Source organism: Myotis brandtii, unplaced genomic scaffold (assembly GCF_000412655.1).
Source record: "Myotis brandtii unplaced genomic scaffold, ASM41265v1 scaffold658, whole genome shotgun sequence".
Lineage (NCBI taxonomy): Eukaryota > Metazoa > Chordata > Mammalia > Chiroptera > Vespertilionidae > Myotis > Myotis brandtii.
Window position 1 is genome coordinate 438,243 of NW_005370558.1, and position 20,308 is coordinate 458,550.

The window sequence follows — 20,308 nt, forward strand, 5'->3', positions numbered from 1 at the left end:
GAGTGTGTGTGCGGGCGTGTGTGTGTGTGTGTGTGTGTGTGTGTGTGTGTGTGTGTGTGTGTGTGGTTGGTGCCTGTGTCTTCGCCTCTTATGTGTATTTGGGAGACGTGTACATGTTGGCATCTCGAGGCCTCTGCATGTCTCTGGATGGTTGTCTGTGAGTGTGATTCTGTGTCTGGCTTTGTCCACACCAATCAGGTGTGTGTGACTCTGGGTGTGTCTGTAACGATGCGATGCAGGCGACTGACTGTCCCCGGGCCTGTTGTGCCTTTCTCTCCCTCCCCTGCCTTCCCGGCCTCCCTGCTCTCCACCCCCTCCCTCTCCCGCTCTGTCTGTTTTATCATCCCTAATGAAGCAGTCTCCTCCATCGATCCTGCTGATTGCCAACCCATTCCTTTTGTTTGTTGGCGCGGAGCCATTCAGCGGCACTCTGACAGCTCAGCTCGTCTAATTAGCTCTGTTGTTCTTTTTCCCCATGTTTCACCACGTTGCAAGTTCAGTTGAGGTTGCCACAAACTTAATCCCCCCATTTCAGCCACAAGTTCACATTCCTAACCCGCCTTTATTGTAGCAGGGAGCAGCCATGTGCAAGGACAGGCTGATAGGCCTTAGTGTCTGCCCTTTCCTGAAACCCCCACTGCGGGCCCGGGGCAGGGCAGAGCGGCTCCATCGCCCCCACAGCACACGCCTTTGTGGTGAGAAGTCCGGGGGAGCATTCCAGCCAGGTGATCCTGTTTACCAGCTGCCTCTGGCTCTGGTCCGGGAAACCAGTTCATGGTCAGGATGGGTGGGGGTGTCTCCACCCGTGTATCCAGCAAATGGTGCCTGGGTGTCTGCTTTGAGGCCGCACTTCCTAACAACAGTGATAGCAACCGTGACGGTGTTGTGCACGTCTTAGGTTCCAAGCAGCAGCATTCATTTGTTTTGTGAAATCTTGCTGAGTGACTCCTTGAATACCAGACACTGAGCAGGACGCTAGGCGAGGGTAAGGCCATCACAAATCAAATCTTCTAATTCAGAGACACCCCACTTTTGTTATTGACAAGCTCACGGAGAAGCAAGGTGAGCATTTATGGAGCTCCACTGTGTGCCATGCTAGCGCTCTCCCACATCATTTCAGTGGGTCGTCACAGTAGCCCCACAGAGGAAGACAGCAAGTTTGATGGGAAGCATTTGGCTTTTCTGGCCACATCTCTGAGTTGCCAGAGGAGGCTGAGATCAGACTGGCCAGTCCAGAGGAAAAACTGGTTCGATTAGATTGCAGAGACCTGGGGGCTTGATCAGACGCCATAAAGACTTGTCTTTTAGGCAGTCAGCTTCATCTGTGTTCGTAAGCCATTGTGCTGTGTCACCCACAAATTGTGTGGGAGTGGGGTTCAGAGAAGGGAGGAGGCAGCAATGGAGCATGAGTGCTCCCCTTCTCTGTCCTGTCTGAGAACCTCAGCCATTGTGGTGTCTCCTACTTGGTCCCTCAGCTGCAGAGAGAGAACAAGCCTCCAGCACCAGACTCAGTCCTGGTTGTTGGCAACGAAACTCACAGGTAGTCTTGCTTAGCTGAGCTCCCTTCAGGCCTGCTCTGGCACTGGACATGTCCAGAGATGACAGTGGCAAATTTAAAGCCATGTAATGTTGATGAGACTAAATGAGTATCCTTCTAGGGCAGGGGTGGGCAAACTTTTTGACTCGAGGGCCACAATGGGTTCTTAAACTGGACCGGAGAGCCGGAACAAAAGCATGGATGGAGTGTTTGTGTGAACTAATATAAATTCAAAGTAAACATCATTACAAAAAAGGGTACGGTTTTTTTTTTTTTTTTAGTTTTATTCATTTCAAACAGGCTGGATCCGGCCCGCGGGCCGTAGTTTGCCCACGGCTGTTCTAGGGGGACTCAGACATTCGCAGCCTAACTCCCATCATAGGCTCCACGGGGGGAGAGGGTGTCTTTTTCTATGGGTCCTCGTCTTGGCTTTCAGAGGCAGCAGACCAGGAAAAAATAATAATAAAGAAAAAAAAGAAAGAAAGAAAACTATCTTGCCACTGCAGCCCACAGTGGACCAGGAAGCTGCATGCTTCACTGTCAAGTACACCCACCCCGCCCCTCGGCGTGGTAGCCCTGGGGTGTGCGGCCCTGCTCGGGGCACTGCTCCGGATGCCCGGGGCAGTACTCTCCAATGCCATGTTTTGCTTTCTTCCCTCTCCCATTTACAGAGGAAAATAAGCATCCTGTAATTCAGTTGTAAAAAGAATAAGATAAGCACCAGGTGAACCCTGAAAACAAAGTCTGAGTTACACTTTGGGGTTCTCCCAGAGTGGGTTCTGGGTTCTGGAAGGAGGCAAGTGGGGCCGTATCAGCATGAGGGCCCCTGTTCTGGGTCCTGTGTAGACCGACCCTCACTGCACCCTCACGGCAGCCCTGGGAGGAGGCAGGGGACCCACCCCGACCTGCAGATAAGGAAACCAAGCTCTCAGAAGAGCCTTTCCCGACTGACGGGCCACGGAATTCCAGCTCAGGTGTGGTGGTGTTTTCGTGACAAGCAGAGCTTTTGTAGCTCATACCGTAAAGATTCCCTCAACATTTATTTTGGGTCCACTTATCTGAAACTTCAGGATGTTCCCGTGTGGCTCTTCCAACTCACTCCTTCTTGGGGGTTCTCCCCTGTGTCCATTCCAGGTGCGCCCTCCCCGTCCACATGTCGTCAAGAGACCGAAGAGCAACATCGCAGTGGAAGGCCGGAGGCCATCCGTCCCGAGCCAGGAGCAGTGAGTACCCGCGGCTCCCCTCCCCTCTGTCTGCAGGAACCCAGCGGGGCCAGTGCTTGGTGGGGCCAGCGCCGCAGCCCTAGCCTTTGGAAGGCTTCCCTGGAGCAGGAGCGGGTGTCTCACAAGAGGTTCAGGAGCAAGGTTTGGTCTCAGTGTCTGTTTCTGATGGCAGTTGTCACACCAGTGGGGAGGCCTCAGAGGCCAAAGAGCCAGCCACCTGGGCTGGGTTTTGACCGGTGATGCCCACAGGGACAGGCTCAGGAGAAGGTTCCAGGCCTTTTCTGATGTTGAAGATGTAGGGTCAAGAGGAGAGAGTTAGGAACCTGGTCAAAGGTGACTTAATGAGGGCCTCTAGCCTCCTAGACCTGGGGCACTTGAGGGCCCTGGAGCCCAGATTCATACTCAGGACTGTCCTCCCCACTGCCCCACCCCCACTTTGCTCACCTGTGCCATAGCTTGTATGTCGTCTCAGCTTTGCTTTAACACCTCCCCTCGGGCCCAGAGGTCTTCAGCGCAGGCACTAGCATAGGACCCACATTGGAGTCACTTGCTGGTAGATGGTAGGTAGATGAGGTAAATGATGATGAGGCAGGTGTCCAAGCAGTGGCCAGAGCTGCCTGGGTGGGTGAGGCTTAAACTGCACAACCCCCAACTGGAGAAGAGACCACTACTTCCATCAGAGGGGTGCACTGCTCCCATCAGAGGGTGCACTGCTTCCCTTGGTCCCCAAGTGCACAGCTCCTGGGGCCCTGCCCAGACAGCTGAGCTGCTACACTGGCTTCCCGTGATTCCTTGAGAAAGTACATGAGTCCATCTTGGTCAGGGGATTTGGGTAACCAAAAACATTGCCTCAAGGACCTTGAGTGCAGAGGGGAACACTCCTCATGTCTGCTCTCCTCTCAGAAGAGTTCTCGGGGGAGAAGTTTAGGGAGACGGCGGGCCCCGGCCAAAAAACGGAGCCAAAGGGAAGAAAGGATTCTGAAGTGTCAAGCTGTGGCCGAACCCAGGTTACAATGCACTTCCCTCCTCCAGGATTCTCTCTTTACGACTCCGTGTTGGTTGAGACTGTTGTGTCCTGTAGAACCAGCCTACCAGGCAGCCTCAACCCTTGCCCAGCAGGCTGTAGGAGACAGAGAGAGAGAGAGAGAGAAAGTCTGCCTGTCTTAGAAGATGCTTGGTTATGCACAATTTGGAAGAGAGGACTCCTGAAGTTGGGTGTAGGCTTAACTTTTGCTCTGACAATAGGACGGTGGGAATAATTGAGGAATAGGTTCCTGGCCGTGACTGGCGTGGATTATGATTGCCCCCTTGTGGAGAAAATGCTGCATGGCATCAGAGTTCCTCAGACCCTAAAGATTTCTCCTTAGGGGGATGAAATCACTTTTCTTTAAAGCCACCACTTTAAATGACTGGCGTGGATTATGATTGCCCCCTTGTGGAGGAAATGCTGCATGGCATCAGAGTTCCTCAAACCCTAAAGATTTCTCCTTAGGGGATGAAATCACTTTTCTTTAAAGCCACCACTTTAAATCTGGGCTAAATCTTTTAGCCACTGCACTGCGGTACAGGGCCATGGGCCTGTAGATATTGAAGTGTGAACCCAGAATATCCCTGCCTCGCACAGAACCACCCTGGACCTACATTACTGCACATTCTGCAGGCAAGCATGACCCACTTTGTGGCCAGGTTCCCGGTTAAAGGTTGGCTTCCTAGTTGCCTCTGTTCTCATGGTGACGGGATGCCTCTAGTGTATACCAAAGAGCCCGTGTCTGGTAATCCCATCCTCCTGGTTATGCCCAGAACCGTGCTGATATCGCTTTTTGTTTCTTTTTGCAACATGCCTGTTTTAGATTTCTGTTCAGGAAACATGAAAGGAACCACTGGTGGCATGGGGGCTGGCTTAGTGGGTTGGCAAACCTGCAGCGATAAAAATCAAATGACGGGTTCTCTGTGGCCACACATCACAGATAAAGAGGTACACTTTGGGACGTCGTTCCAAGGGTTTCTGTTCACATTTTTTAGTCATGGGGTGGGGTGTTCTCCCATAATGCCTGGGGTGTTGCTGGTGCAGCCGGGTGTTTTCCTGCGTCTCTTCCCATGCTGCCCCCCCTCCCCCGCCTCGCTCCTCCACTTCCACATGCCCTGTCACAACAGCACTTGGATGTGTTTTTCTCAACTGTCATCGGCTCCAGCTGGCAAGACCAAGTTCTTAAAACACAGGAAGCATCCAGCGGAAAATATTTTAATAAAACAGACTCCTCATAAAATATTGTTCTAGGGAGGAAAGAGCCCAGCTCCCCCAATCTGTCAGCATTGTGCTGGGAGACACGAGCAGACAAGCCAGCAGGCAGGAGCCGTTCCTAATGGGCCTTTGTTGCGGATGGTTCCATGTTGGGCACACGGATCAGTGCCTGGCCCTTTAATCTGGCCTGGATTTTCTTGAATCATGGATGGTTGTCTCTACCAGGAACATCTAAGTGCATCAGAAACGTAGAGGATTTGGGCGACAGAAAGAGATACGGGATCTTTGAAGTGGAGGGAGGGATTCCATCCTCCTGACTTCTTGCCCCAGCTCTCACTTCCAAATAGCATATTGAGTAATCAACGTTGTGGACAGTGAGATGGAGCTGATTAAGACGAAAACGGTCTCCACAGCCCCCTGCAGCAAGCTGCTCGCGCCTGGAACTCATCAAGGCCCATAGCATCGGCCGCCAGCTCGCGGCCAGTCCATCACTGAAGCCGTTTCTCCCTTTCCAGATGATGTCCATCTGTCCACTCGTCTACCCGTTCGTTCAACAATATCTTTGAAAACCAACTAGATGTGAGCTGCTTAGGGTTTTGAAAAGAGGCCTTTAACGGATCTCCATGCTAATTCTTGTTGACTTGAATTCCCAAAATGAATTTTTTTCCTCTGTTGAATTTTCTTCCTGAACCGACAGTAGGTGCCCTGGCCCCTTAAAACCATTTGATGGCGATTGGGAGAACACTTCAGAAAGACTTCTGGGAAAAGCTTCCCCTCTGTTTTCCGGTTAACATTAGCTAATTAATAGTCAGTGACTATTTCTCCCAAGAACTTGTAGCTACTCCCAGTATCCAGGATGGCTGATGGGCTGCCCGGAACACTCCTTAGGGTAAGAGTTGGTGTTGGCAGGGATCAGGCCGCAGGGCTGGGTCAGAGGCCAGTTAGCAGCAAGTACAGCCGTGCTCCCCTCCTGTTCTGGGCCTCTTAGGCTGGTGTTGGTTTCTCCTTCACAGAATGGGGACTCGAGCTCAGAAAGTGTACTTGACCCGTGTCCCAGAGTCATCCAGTTCGAAAGTGGCAGGGCCAGGGCTCTGATGCTGCTTGATTTCATTCTCTCAATTACACTCTGTTGTCAGTCTGCTTTGCCTAGGCAGCTTGTCCCCCACACCACTCTTCCTGTCTGGTTCCCTGGAGTTGGGAACCGGAGCTGTTCAGTCATCTTCCTGCCAAAGAAGCAGTGTCCACTGGAGCCTGAGTGTCTCCATCTGGGACGGAACGAGAAGCAACACTGACTGACCATCACTTAATATTGTGAAGGGAGGGGTGGCTTTCCCATTTAGCAGATGGAGAGCTGAGACTCCGAGGGAGACTTTCAGTAACTTGCCCAAGGCCTCCAGGCTTGAAAGTGGCGGGATCTGCTATCTGAGGACAGAGGCCTCGCCCTTTCTTCTGCACCATCCAGGCTTTCTGTTAAGAACCCAATATGCTCCGGCTGGTGTGCTCAATGGTTAGAGTGATGGCCCTTGCACCAAAGGGTCATGGGTTTGATTCCCAGTCAAGGGCACATACCTGGGTTGCAGGTTCTATCCCCGACCCAGTCAGGGCACGTGCAGGAGGCAACCAATCAATGTGTCTGTCTCAATCGATTTCTTTCTCTCTCCCCTCCCTCCCTTCCACTCTTTCTAAAAATTAATGAAAAAAACTATCCTCAGGTAAGGGTTAACAACAACAAAAAATGAACCTAATATGACTGCTCTACTCTGAGTGGTGAGGACAGTGGCAGCCACAGGGGACACTGTGAGGTTCACAGCTCCCCACCTGTTAGCGGTGGGCCTTGGTGGTTTCAGCCGCAGTGTGTGTGGCTACCAGGCCCCAACTTATTTTCCTTTTGGCCTGTCAGTTATAAGGGGATTGACCTTCGAACTTGAAGCTCAGAAGGAGCCGAGAGCAAGCTCTTAAAGGCAGCACTATGCTCAGTACGGCCCGCCCCTCAGGACCACACACAGAGGCCAGAGGCAGGGAGTGACCTGCTGGTCCCCAGGTGCCTCTCTGCCAGGATGCCCGTCCTTCATTCACTGCAGGAGGGGACGGGCAGCAGCCCTCACAGAGTTGCTGTGAGAACAGAAGGAGATCGTTACATACAGGCTTTGCCTCCCTTAATCTTCACAACAACCCAGAAGGGTCGGTGGTCTTCTGAGTCGTAATGGCTAAGGGGTTTGGGTGCGTGTACATCAGATCCGAGATTGCCCCAGTCCTGGCCAGCTGCAGAGCCTGGGCGCTTCCAGCTGCACACCGTGTCTCACCTCTCACGGTGACACAGAACACCCTCCAGTCCCACAAGTCTTGACTGGCTGCAGGCTGGTTGTTTGAAGTCTCATTGTACTAAGAGCGGTCCAGATTCATCCAGCAGATGCTCACGAGCCATTGCCCTGCACCCCTCAGCCAGATCCATGCAAAATCTGTTCTTTCCAAATGATTTTATTTACTCGTAAAAATAACCCAATAGCCTTATGGACAATCTGGAAGTTATGGAAAAGACCAATTCACTCTGAATCCCACCACTTCAACCACTTAGCAGCATTCCTGCAGACTCGTGGCGTTCCTTTTCCCGTGTCTGTGTGCAGACCTGCGGCTTCCCTGAGGAGCCCATCCTGGGCACTGGCCCCACGTCCTGTAGCCCCTGCTACTGGTGACCGGAAGATCCCGTCACGCAGATGTGCGTGACCTACCTCACCACGCCCCTCAGGCTGGGTCTGCAGACTGTCCCAGCTTTTCACTAATATGAAAAATGCCAGAGTGAGGTCCTTGTTCTCCAAGCGTTTCCTCACTTTACATCATTCTGAGAAACAGAATGATTAACAGCTACCATTAACTGAGAACCACATGTAAGCACTTTACATACTCTGTTCCATTGAGTCCTCACGAGAAATCTGGGCGGGGCGGGGGGAGGAGTATCATTAGCTCTGTTTTATAGAAGAGGTAACCAAGACCCGGAGAGGTTGTCACTGCCCTGGGTTGCACAGCTAGTTAGCGGCAGAGCTGAGCTTTAGAAGTGTCTCTCTAACGCCAGAATCCGTATCCTAAACCAGTTAGAGAGGCAGATTTCTGCTCTGTGTTGCTAAATAATTTTCTAAAAGACTCGTGCCACTTTACACTCCCCCCAGAACTGTGGGCTCCCTGAGACTCTGGGCCTGGTGCTAGAAACCCTTCCAGCCAAGGAGAAATGCTGCAGGTTGTGCTGGCTGGACAGACAGTCTGTCCACTGAGCAGGCAGCCCACGCTGCACAGGAATGGAGATCTGAACTGCACTGCGCGACCCCAGCACCCAAAGGCCCGGGAGGTTACATCAGGTCAGAAGAGCTGCCAGGAGCAGTTGGTGAGCGCTCTGCCCTGGGGCCGGCCTCAGAACACTGCCTTCGTATCTGTGCAGCCCAGTTGCACACACACTCTGGCAGGAGGTAATGTGATATGTGCTGCTGCACACGGTCCCCTCAGGACCCGGGCCCAGCACGGCCCCGCGCAGCCTCAGTGTGGATCACGACCGGTGACAGGCGTGGAGCTCCTTCCCTCCTACCTGACCCAGAGCCGCCCTGGGGTGTGGTCACTGAGCTCTGCTGGGCAGTAGCCTGGTGCACGAGTGGGGCTTCGGCATCTGACAGACCTGGGTCAGACCTGGGCAAGTCTCTGCCCCCTGGTGTTAAAGACCGTGCCTGTTAGCATCCCAAGAAACAGGACTCGGGAGCCTGCCCACAGCAGCCACACTAACGTCCTAAGTCAGCCAGTCTCCCTCCTGCCACCTCCTGCAGCCACTGCCGCAGCCTCAACAATCCGACCTCCCCCCACACCTGCCCCCCCACACCCACAATTCCCCGGGCTTCCCCTGTGTAGCACTGACCTGCTGTGTTGTAGCTTTCACCTCACAGGCAGGTGTGCACACCTGGCAAAGCCGCGTGTCCTTCAACTGCAGGACCAGAGCCTGGCCCAGTCCTCTGCTCAGGGATGTTTACTGAATGAATGAACAAAGGAACCACTGAAGACAGGTTGAAGCTTACAGCCCAGCACCCTGGAGGCAGGGGAGGGGTATCAGTTAACAGCCACAGAGGTGTAAAGAGCACCTGCTCTGTGCCAGGCGTGATTAGGATGTGAATGTGAAGCCACCAGCACCTCCCTGCCCTGGCCTTCTAGGAGCCAGAAACTGCGATCAGCCCAGCAGCAAGGATTCAAGATGCCAGCTGGGTCCTGGGGCCCAGGGGGGAGGGGCAGCTGTCTGGGTACTACCCCCTGGCAGACTGCCAGGCCCCAGTCTCTGAATAGCCAAACACTGAGCAGAAGGCCACAGACCCAATTAGCAAGGCCAAGGGCTCCTGCCCTGACTCGGCCCCTCCTTCTCCAACAGTGGGTCCTGGGCCCCAGGGACAAAGACGAGCCAGGAGCCAGAAGCCAGACGTGGAAAAGCAGGGAAGCGCACCAGCCCAGGGAACACAGGCCACTGGGAGGCAAGGACCTTTCCCAGGAGCTGTCCCCATCGGGGGAGTCAGTTCCAGCTGAAAACCAGGCCGTCAGGTGCCCCAGGAAAAGTGCTTCATCCTCAGGACACTTGATTGCAGGCACCTCTGAAAAGCTGTGCCCTCCCAGCCGAGCCCCCTCCGTATTTGCCGTGATGCCACAGCACCTTTTCCCACGGGCCTGTCTCAGGCCCAGCACTTTCATAGACATCGTCTTGCTCAGCCTCCCTCGCTCCCCAGGAATCTTCCCAGTGAAGGCGAAGGGAACCAAGGTTCTAACACCAGGTGGAATGACCGGGGTCTGCTGGGTCCCACGTCCAAGTTCACTGCTTTCTCGCCTGACACCCCACCCCACCCCCACCTCCACCACGGCTGTCAGAGGCATCCGCAGAGTGGGGACAGTTCTTCACAGTTTCCCTTCCAGGCAGGGAAAGTGCCCCGAGGTGTCCCCACCCATCTTCTCTGCACCAAAGAACCTGAAGGTGGGATAGTGAGGCAAAGCCCACGTCCTGTGCGTGGGCCTCTGCCTGTATGGGGCTTCTCAGAGCATCTGGGGCATGGGTGTGGACATGGGAGATTGACACTAGTGATTTTTGTTAAAAGAAGGTAGGAAGGAAGGAACATACAGGTTGATAAATAATTAAGTGGATGAATGAACGAAGGTTGGAAAGGCTAAAGGGCACAGCCAACCCAAGAGAGAGATCAGGGCCCAGCCAGGAGGCTTCCCTGCTGCCTGCCCAACCCTCACATCACCCCTAGCCTTGCACATGGCCCTGTACCACCTGCTCCCTGCCAACCCCACCCCACCCCTGCTCCCTGTGCCCACTCTTCCACAGGAACTCCTTTAGGCCATGTGCAGCCTCTGCCATGCTCCCGATTAGAAGCCCAGCCCCCATGTCACCTCCCAAGTGAGCCAGGGACACCCCAACCACTGCCCTCTGGCAGAGCAGGTCCCCATGGGGTGGGAAGGACCCAGTCTCACAGTTAGGCCAGCCCTCCTGACAGGAAGACACCCTCTCATTGGTGACTCTACAGCAGTTGGCCTCACATTATTGTTTTAAGTAGATATTTACAAATGAGTGTAAAGGTCCTGCGTCCAGCACATCTGTCTCCAGTTTCTCCTCCTGAGCACTGCCCTCGCCCTCACCCTGGGTCACATGAGGAATAGCTCCAGTGCAGTTCCCAGCTTCCTCCTGGGGTCCTGCACCGACCGCGCTTCCCCCCAGGGACCCCTCTGGCTGGCTTCAGAGCCCTTGTCCGTCCTGTTAGCCTGTGTGCATGCTACGGTGTGGTCTGGAGCGTTGGCCCCGGGTCCTGGCGGTGGCGGGAAGGCATGGCAGTGTCCTCTCTTGCGTCTGATGTGCTGTGACAGGCCAGTGGGGGCAGTAACCTTACCTGGGAAGGTCTTTGAAGGCAGGGACCACCCTGTCCGTCCTGGCACACCTGGACAAGAACCTGTATGTTGGCAGGTGAATGTGGCAGGTGGGTAGTAATCGAATGTTCACTAGGCACCAGGTGATATGCAAAGACCTTTGCAAACATTTCATCCAGCTTTACGTAAAGACCACCAGGAGGGCTGTAGGCATCCCATTTTACAGATTGAGGCTCAGAGAATCCGATGACTTTCCCCGAGGTCTGGCTGGGGCATGGGGGTGTGGAAGGCTGGCTGGACAGACTGGGATCCACTGGCCTCGTCCTGGGGCCTGTCCCTGCTCATCAGCCCCACCGGAGCCACGTGATCAGGGACACCAGCAGCCATGCCACCTACGAAGTAGGGATCCTTTGTGCTGGAGTGAAATGATCCTTGAAGAAATGATCACCCGCTCCCTTCACTACCTCCGGAGACCAAGTCCTCGCTGATTTTTTCCCTTCTTTATCTCAAGTACATTTAAATGTCAATTAAATTTGAAATATCTACATTTGTCAGCATTTCATTTTGGGCCAGCGTGACGTGCTGCTGATTTGTCCACGCGATGTGACACATGAAAAAAACTCTCGAGATGCAGATCTTCCTCATTAAAAAATAAGCCGGTGCGATCCCGGCGCGGCAGAGAGCCACGGAGCACGTCCCGCTTCCTGACGCCGTGTCTCTGACATGGTATTTAAAAAGGAACAGCCGCGCCTGTCACCACTGTCACATGCGCGCGCCAACCGGCGACACGTTAAACCAAACATTAGAAAGGGTTCGGGAAGTCATCTGCATGGGAGTCTGTGCCGAGACGGGGTAGGCAGAGGCGGGAGCAGCGTGGGGATGATGGGGTCTGGACAGTGATGGACAGCAGGCCTTTCTTTCCCGCCAAGACTCCGGCAGCCCTCGCTGGGTAGCCAGGCTCGCCATGACCTGCCTTCTCGCAGACAGCAATTTGTGTATAATAAAATCCAGGCAAGTGGTGGGTGGCAGACTGCAGGGTAGTAGCTGAATTGGGTTAATGAGGGAAGAGGTACACTTTTTTTTCCCATATTCTGCCTTAAGCTAATAAAAAATTTAAACCTGGACATTTTCGACGGTTCATCCTTTATCTCTGACAAATATCTGACTGTATGTTTCATGGAAGAACATGAGCAGCTGAATTTAAATAGGTTTATTTTGAAATCTCACCTTTTATTGAAAGCGGAAGGGGAAACACCCTGCGCCTTATTTCATTGTTTCAGATCCACCAGAGGAAAGAGGCAGGACGGCGGAGTGGTTCAGAGCCAGGGAAATGCAGAGTCCCGGGCCCGCCTCCAGCTGCTGTGTGACCCTGGGCAGGCGGCGCCCTCTCTCTGAGCCTTGGCTTCTTTATCTGCAAGATGAGGGCGCGATAGGAGTTCATGAGCAGCTTCGGCAGCGCTTCGCTCGACGCCGTAAGCACTGCTGGTGTCCTCACGCCCTGCGCCCTGCGTCTGGACCTGGAAAGCTCTGCTCGGACCAGACCACATGTGCGCCGTAAGCACTGCTGGTGTCCTCATCGTCCGCCCTGCACCCTGCGCCTGGACCTGGAAAGCTCTGCTCGGACCAGACCACATGTCGAATTCTCATCTGAGAGCTCAGCAGTGATCAGGAGACACAGGGCCTCTTGTCGCAGCCACTGCCCAGCCAGCCTGGATGGCAGGAGAGCCGCTGGAGCGTGAGCTGGACATCAGGGCTCCCTCTCCCCCACACCCCAGCCCCGCTCCCGGACACGCCAGTGTGGGCAGGCACAGGATTTTATCGGTGACGGACAAAGCCAAGGGCCCTTTGCTCTCACACGATTCCCAGCACTCCTGGCAGGTTTAGTGGCGTTTGGTTCATGTGCCAAGCTGTGGCCTCTGCTTTCTTGTCACTGCCAGGGAGGGGCATGCGTGGATGGCTGTTGGGACGGCATTCAAGGTGGATTTGAGGGCCCCCCAGGAGCCTCGAGGTGCATCCCCCCCTACACCTACTGCCAGCCCGGCTGATAGAAAGGCGAGGGGCTGGGCTGTAATCCCTGCTCGTCACTTCCTGGCTGGGTCACTTGGCCACATCCCTCTCCTTTGCCGGTGACTCCAGTGCTCAGCTAGCACTGGGCCTGCTCACAACCGGCACCCAGGAGGGGCCTCTGGGTTGGGCACATGGTTGGACAGATGGATAGATGGACTAGTGACAGTCTCCCTCTCTGTAAAGTCAGTTTATGGAGACCTTCCTGCTCAGTGTTGGGAGGGGTAGAAATGGCCTCTGTAAGCCCCTGGCACTGTGCCTACGTGTGGATATTATGTGAAACATTTTTCTGAGACTCCCACCTGCCCCACACCCCAAATGTGGTCCCAATCTATGGGTCTCAGCGTCTCAGAGGACGGATGGGATGCTCAGAGCGGGGACCCTTTTATTCTGCAGCCACAGGCTGGTGAAAGGGACCATGCTGTGTTGGGGCTCCAGGAAAATGAGTGAAATGGGGGGCACCTTGTCTCCCTTGCACACTGGCTTCCATTCATTCGGTCGTCAACTCTGATGGTGCTCATGCTGTGCCCCAGGTGGGGACAGAGAATGAGCCAGGCCCTGCCCTTGAGCCAGAAATAGAATTGCAAGAGGTTCAGTGGTCTCCATGAAGCGGTGACACACGCAGCCCGCGGAGAAGCTGACCGTCGAGGGAGAAGGCCGCAGCGGGAGCTCCAGGAGGGCTGAGCGTGCCATTGGGCTGAGTGTTCAGGAGCAGGCCGCGCCCAGCAGACCAGGCAGGTGGCGTAGCGGAGGGCAGGAGGCCGCACAGGTGGGCAGGGCCAGCTCCGTGTCTGCCCTGCGGGGAGCTCGCCTTGGCACTGCCACTCTGCAGCCCTCACCCCGCCCATCTATACGTCATCCACAAAGGCCTGGACGCGTTATTCCCAATGCTTTACTCAGTGGGTTTACTCACCAATCAACCCATCGCCAAGAAATTGCGGTTCAGAGCAGCAGATTCACAGGCGTTAAGCAGGCGAGTGACAAGGCCGGGTTTGTGACTCAGAACAGGATTCCGGTGGCTGTGGAGAGTGGCCCTTCTCCGCGCCTTGTTGTATGTCCCAGAGGACATGGAGGAGGAACAGCCTTGTCCTGCAGTGAAATCTGCCTGCCCTGAATCTGGGAAAGTGCCCGCCTGAGCCAATGCTCTCCCGTCCAGAAAGGGCCAAGGTGTGTGCCTACCCCCTGGAGGCGACCTGGGGAGGAGCGGAGAGGGGCGCTGTGGCTCACCCCCTCCCAGTGTGCACCCCGGCAAGTGGCTTCCCCTCTCTGCGCCTCGACCCGCACTTCAGTAGGAGGGACGGCTCTGCCTGGCTGACTTCCAGGGAGGAGCAGAGGACGCGGGGGCCCGGTGGGGCAGCTGGGGGCAGCTCCCTGCTCCTTCTGAAAGAACAGCGTGTTCCAGGTAACAGCTGGCTGGCAGACCATAGCTGAGACGGCCGCAGTCCACTCTCACAGCTGCTGCCCCGCACTCACCCTCCAGTGAGGTTCCCATGCACTTTTCTTAGACGTCACGTTCCCCTGAAATAAAACCTGAATGGAATTGCATCACATAAAGCAAAGAAAGGAGACTGCAGTGGTTGGGGTCGGGGGAGAGGAGATAGCCCCCCTCAGACACCCCAGTGCCCACCCTCTCCCCAAACTTCACCATTGCCCCTAGGGATCCTCCGCATGTGCTGTACAGGACAGGGACATGGACCACCCGCTCCCAGCCGGGTGCCCAAGCATCGGCTGCAGGGCTGGATTCTAACCGAGGTCTGACCGGTCCAGCTGCCCTCTCTCTAAGCAAGGCTCTCATAGGCCCTGGCCCATGTGTAACTCACAGGAGCCGGCGTGGAGTTTCTCTGGGCTGTGTGTGTGTGTGTGTTGATAGAGGCAGAGCTCACAGGTGGTGACAAGAGAGATGTATTTTTTATAACAATGAATATTTAATTTATACATCACAGATGACAAAGACTCTCTGAAGAGCCATCTGAGGGAGATGCGGGAGTGGCTGTTCACCCGAAAGGGCACTCGAGCCCTCTTCCATGTGGCTCACTGCCTGCCTCAACTTTTTTTTTCCTGATTATTGAAATAGATATGCACGTTGTAGAAAACTTAGATGACACAGAAAAATAAAAAGACTGCTCCAGTCGCTAGTGTAGACGTTCAGACACACCTTTCCAGCCTTTTTTCTGTGCATTTCCCATCGGCAGACGAGGTAGAGTGCAATATAATTGCCATTCTGCATTCTGGTTTTTAGGTTTTCCTTTATAAACATTACTAGTGACCTGGTGCATGGATTCGTGCACATTGAAAGGAAATTAATTGGAAGGTGGCCGGTGGGGTGGGACTGGGCATGACGGGCCAGACACACCCTGGAGCCACCCGCGGTCCCTCCCCGGCCGGTGCACCTGGGGCAGTGTCTGCAGAGTGAGCGGAGTCCCTCCAGTAGGTGGGGTCCCTTGGCCTGGCCTGTGGGGATGGGGCCGAAGCTGGCAGTCTAACATCCCCCAAGGGGTCCCGGAGTGCGAGAGGGCACTCTGCAAAGTTGCTGTCACTCCACAGCTCCTGCGTTGATCGTCTGGCCCCTGGTGGTCAGTGCCTGTCATAGCTACTGGCTGGTTGGCCAGTTGCTTAGGCTTTTATATATATAGATAGTTACTGGGAGGTTAACATTCAGCCAACGGGGCCATCATTCACTTCACCAGCTTCCTGTTGCTGTAAGTCTAGGTTGTTTCATGTTTTAATATCACAAACGTGGCAGTGTTGGGCACTGTGGGCAATCTTGGCCATGTTTAGGGTTATCTAGATGGCAGTGGGATTGTCAGGTCAGAGGTGACTGGATCATGTGTTTAAGGCTCTTGACACGTGTGGCAAACCCACAGTTTCTTTTCTGTTTGGGACCAGCTCCCTTGCCTCGGGGGCCCGTGGTGGCTGCTGACTGGGTCACATGGTGGAACTCACTGAGCTCCAGGAAGCCTCCACCCAAGGCTGCAGCGGAGGCCAGGCCAGGCCCGCCCCACCCCGTGGAGTCCTGGGGGTGCCTCCTAACTGTTCTCTTCTCTTGTCTTCCTCTGTCCCAGCCTGGTAAAGCCCTTGCAACACTATGCGGTCTTCCTGTCCGAGGACTCTTCTGACGATGAAAGCCAGCGGGAAGAGGGCCCGAGCCCTGGCTTCACCGAGAGCTTTTTCTTCTCCACTCCCTTTGAATGGTCTCTCCTTCCTTCTTTCCTTTCCCTGAGCTGGGCTGGGTGGCTCCCAGGGCCCTGGGGGAGCGGGTGGCCAGGGCTGCTTGCCCTTGTGTGGGGAGAGTGTCTAGAGCTGCTGCCTTCGGTGCCCCAGTGCCAACCTGCAGGGTGGATGCTACCTCCGGGTGTTCACAGGGCGTGAAGCGAACGAGGTGACAAGAGGGATAGGGGTGTGAGGCAGTAGCATGGGTCCCCACTTCTTATACAGGGAAATGTGCTTGATTGTAAATGGAATGAATTGGTGGCCACAGTTAGCCCTGTGGTGATGCTCAAGGCCTTCATCTCAGCACATCTTGGAAAGCCATAGAGATGGAGGGTCAAGTTTAAAACAAGAAAAATTCATGGAATGTGTGCATTAATGCTGGCATATCCAGACATTTTACTGATCCGTCTAACTTTAAAGTAATTGTATCATTGTTATGTATAGCCTAAGCCTCATGCTGATTCCAGCTATCACCCAAAATTAAGCTTTTCTAGGCCCCTTCTTTGCCAGTTCTTGCCCCTCTGCCCACAAGTTTTCCAGAGCTGGGATTGAGCAATGGGATAGCATTTGTCAGTGTTAACAAGTTGTGGTGTTTTTAATGGGACCCTTTAAGGGAAGGAACTTGCCCTTTGCTGAAACCCAGCGGGCCCACATAACCCCAGGGAGTGAGTAGTTAGTGTTTATAGAAGTGGGGATTCTTCCCCCCTCTCCCTGCGCCGGTGACTCCCCCTGAACATAGGTGACAACCCATGGCTCCGCTCCTGCCCCTGTGCCCCACCCCGGGGGAGGGAAGGAGGGTTCTGGCCTTTTCTGACACCAGCTCACCTGAGACCACGGGCAGGCCGATCCCCTCCCTGTCCTCACTTAGAAAGGGGTGGCCTACGCCAGTATTGCCCAAGCTTCACAGGCCACCTTTCCATACGGTGTATCTTTTTCCTTAAAAAATTTTTGTTTAACTTTTTAAAATTGCCTTGTCCTAAGCAATAATATCTATCATACCATAGGCTTAATGTATCAGTTGTTATTTCTACTACTAATTAAGAGCCATTGGAATAAGAAATCTTCACTCAGGTACCACCTTAAAACCACCACCTTGCAGGTAAAGGCATTCTAGGTGACATCCAAGCAGAGTCCAGCAGGCCCATGTTCTCTTTAAACCAATTGGTGCCTTCAGTATTTATTTATTTACTTATTTACTTATTTACTTATTTATTTATTTTCCTTAAATATTTAAATAATGGCTGTGCTCATTCCTTTAGCCAAGACCTATGAAAATATAGGCTTTTGTGCGTGTTTACAAAAGAACTGGGCCATCTTAAAACAAAATGGGTTCTTTTAAATTAATACTATTTCCTTAAGTGTATGGAGCACACTGACTTTTCTCTGTCTCCTTCTTTGTGTTCAAACTTGGTTAAAGTGGCTTTAATTCCTTGTGCAGATGGCTTAGTCATTAAGCGAGGGACTTTTAAATTCTCTCTTACTTGGCTTTCATTTTTACCTCTTACAAAGTGCTGTGTGACATAGGATAAGTTACTTAGCCTCTCTGAGCTTCAGCTTCCTCATCTATGAGATAGGGGTTTGAGTCTACTTCCTGGGCTGCTTGTGTTGTTTCAGCAAGATGGTACAGGTTCGTGGAGTCCTTGCCAAGAGTCCAGGCTATTCACTGAGCCCCCTCCTTCCACTGTCCCCTGCTGGTTCCTGCAAATGAGCCGTTGTCACCACCAGGTGGCCACCTTCCCCCACTTCACTGGAATCATGGGCGGTTTCTGGCTGAGCCAGAGGCCCCAGACTTCTCCAGCCTTATTGTTAGAGGTGGACGCTGCTCTGGCCCGGGCTCCACTAGAGGTCAGGGTTTATCCAGCACCATCTCCACGTGCGCAGAGGTGCCCTAGGGTCAGGCTTGTGAGAAAGGAACCCTTTTCACTGAGCAGGGGTCCAGCTGCAAGGTTTTGATGCTGCTAGCCTCTGCGTGCCCACTGTGCACCAGGCACCGCTCACCTAATGCCCACCACTGCCTGCCAGGGAGGTGCACTGTGGAATGGGGAAGCCATTGAGGCTCAGAGAGGTTAAGTGACTTGCCCAAGGCCCCACAGCAAGAGATGGCACTATCCGAGCTGAAACCAAGGTCAGCACAAGATTCCCCATGGGGTGTGCTGGGCAGCTGCCCTAGGGAGTTTCCCCGACTCAGTTCCCAAAAGCTGTTCCCAAGACCTGCATGCCAAAGCTTAGGCCTGTGTCTGCCTGCCTGCTCCTTTCCAGCCGTGCCCTGTTCCTTAGGCCTTGTCTGAATGGCTTGTGAGTCCACCAGCCATTTATCTGATGGGTCCTACGGTTTGGGAGGAACTAGGTGAGGCCCCCAGTGCCAGTTAGAGCCAAAGTGCTTTGCCCACGGTCCCACAGTGACCAACAGAACTCAGATTTAGTCCCAGGTCTATCGGAGGCCACTGCCCAGACTGCTGCACTCAGGACCTCAGGACACTCCTATGCCCAAGGCTCCTGGGTGGGATCCTCAAGACCTGGAAGTTCTTGGAGGTGGGGACTGCTTGCTCCTCCCAGAGGCTCTGGGTGGGAGAATCCAGCCTGCTCTGCTCTTCCCAGGCCACAGCCATATCGGACACTCAAGGAGTCGGACAGTGCAGAAGGCGAGGCAGAGAGCCCAGAGCAGCGAGCGAGGGAACCCATGGGCCCTGCCCCAGCTCCACCGGACCGGGCGGCCAGCGTCGACCTCCTGGAAGACATCTTCAGCAGCCTGGACATGGAGGTGCCACTGCAGCCCCTGGGCCAGGCCAAGAGCTTGGAGGACCTTCGAACTCCCAAAGACCTGAGGGAACAGTCGGGGACCTTTGACTATCAGGTACGGTGGGGGCAGGGGCGGGGGCGGGCCTGCTGGGACTGGAGCTTTCACACCTGCCGCAGGTCCCCCACGTGCAAGAGGGAGAAACTTTTCCAAGGCCCTCGGCCAATGCTCAGGGTCAGTCTCACTGCAAACCCTGTCAGGAGGGCCAGCGGCCACCGCCCCTCAGTGATCACTGGGGAAGATGCTAAGCCTGATGGAAGTTGGCCCCACTGCCATCTGTGCACCAGAGAGAGGTGGCCGGTGCCCCAGGCCGCTCTCCCAGCACCCCACCAGGGAAGGCTCCCGGAGAGACTGGATCAGAACTTATGGGTCCTGGATTATTGGTGTGCAACCACTGGTCTTCCACTGTGACCTGCACCCTGTCACATCCCCCCTCCGTGCCTGTTTCTTCACTGGCCCATGGGGGCTGCTGACTGGGTCACAGGGTGGAACTCACTGAGCTCCCGCGTATCCATGACTCACATGCGCCCCTCAGGCCAAGAGAAGGGAGGTGAGGCCAGGCCGTGGAGCTGGGGAGTGGTTGAGTGGGGCCTTGAGCCCAGTCCCATCCCCCCAGCCAGTGTGCCCTCGCCCAGGCCCTAACCCTCACTCGCCCTCCTGGGCTCACAGGTGACTGAAAGTGCCCACACGCTTTGAAAAGTAAAAAGGGCCCGACCAGGTGATGGTCAGTGAATGGAGTCATTTTTCCCAAAACTACTTGGCAGCCCCAGCATAAAGGGACAAGAGGACCCTTCGCGCCGTGCAGAGCCTCTGGGCTTGGAGTCCAGCCTGCCCGGGGCTCTCTGCTGGTGACCAGGGCGCAAAAATGGGGGGGCCCGGGGGGGGGGGGGGGGGGCCTGAGCCCCCAGCTGCTCTGAGTCCCAGGCGGCTAATCCCGGCCCCTGCCCAGCACACAGGAGGGGTGGGTGGGGGTGTGCTGCCTTCCCGTCTGTCCTGTCAGCCTGTGGTCACTGCCTCCCCTTCCCTCCGACAGAGGCTGGACCTGGGCAGGAGTGACCGGAGCCGCGGGATGCCGCTGGCCTTGAGGCTCGCTCACCCGTACAACAAGCTCTGGAGCCTGGGCCAGGACGACATGGCCATCTGCAGCAAGCCCCAGGCCCCCTCTCCCGAGAAGCCCTCAGCCCTGCTCGGGAACACCCCGGCCCTGCTTCACAGACCCCAGAACCGGGACAGCATCCTGGACCTCGGCGACAAGGAGGCGGCACCCGCCCCTACTCCGGGCAGTATCACCATTCCCCGGCCCCAGGGCAGGAAGACCCCGGAGCTGGGCATCATGCCCCCCACTCCCACTGCCCGCC

The 20,308-nt window shown here is 54.9% G+C and overlaps 1 protein-coding gene across 1 annotated transcript in view; it reads left to right on the forward strand.

Annotated features, from left to right (window-relative positions):
- Positions 1–20,308, forward strand: part of DENND1A (DENN/MADD domain containing 1A) — a 455,803-nt gene that overhangs the window by 433,577 nt on the left and 1,918 nt on the right. The window contains 3 exon segments of the mRNA XM_014528906.1: positions 2,672–2,760; positions 18,752–19,007; positions 19,984–20,308. The exon segment at positions 19,984–20,308 is cut by the window's right edge and continues 7 nt beyond it. Of these exon segments, the coding sequence (XP_014384392.1) occupies positions 2,672–2,760; positions 18,752–19,007; positions 19,984–20,308 (670 nt within the window).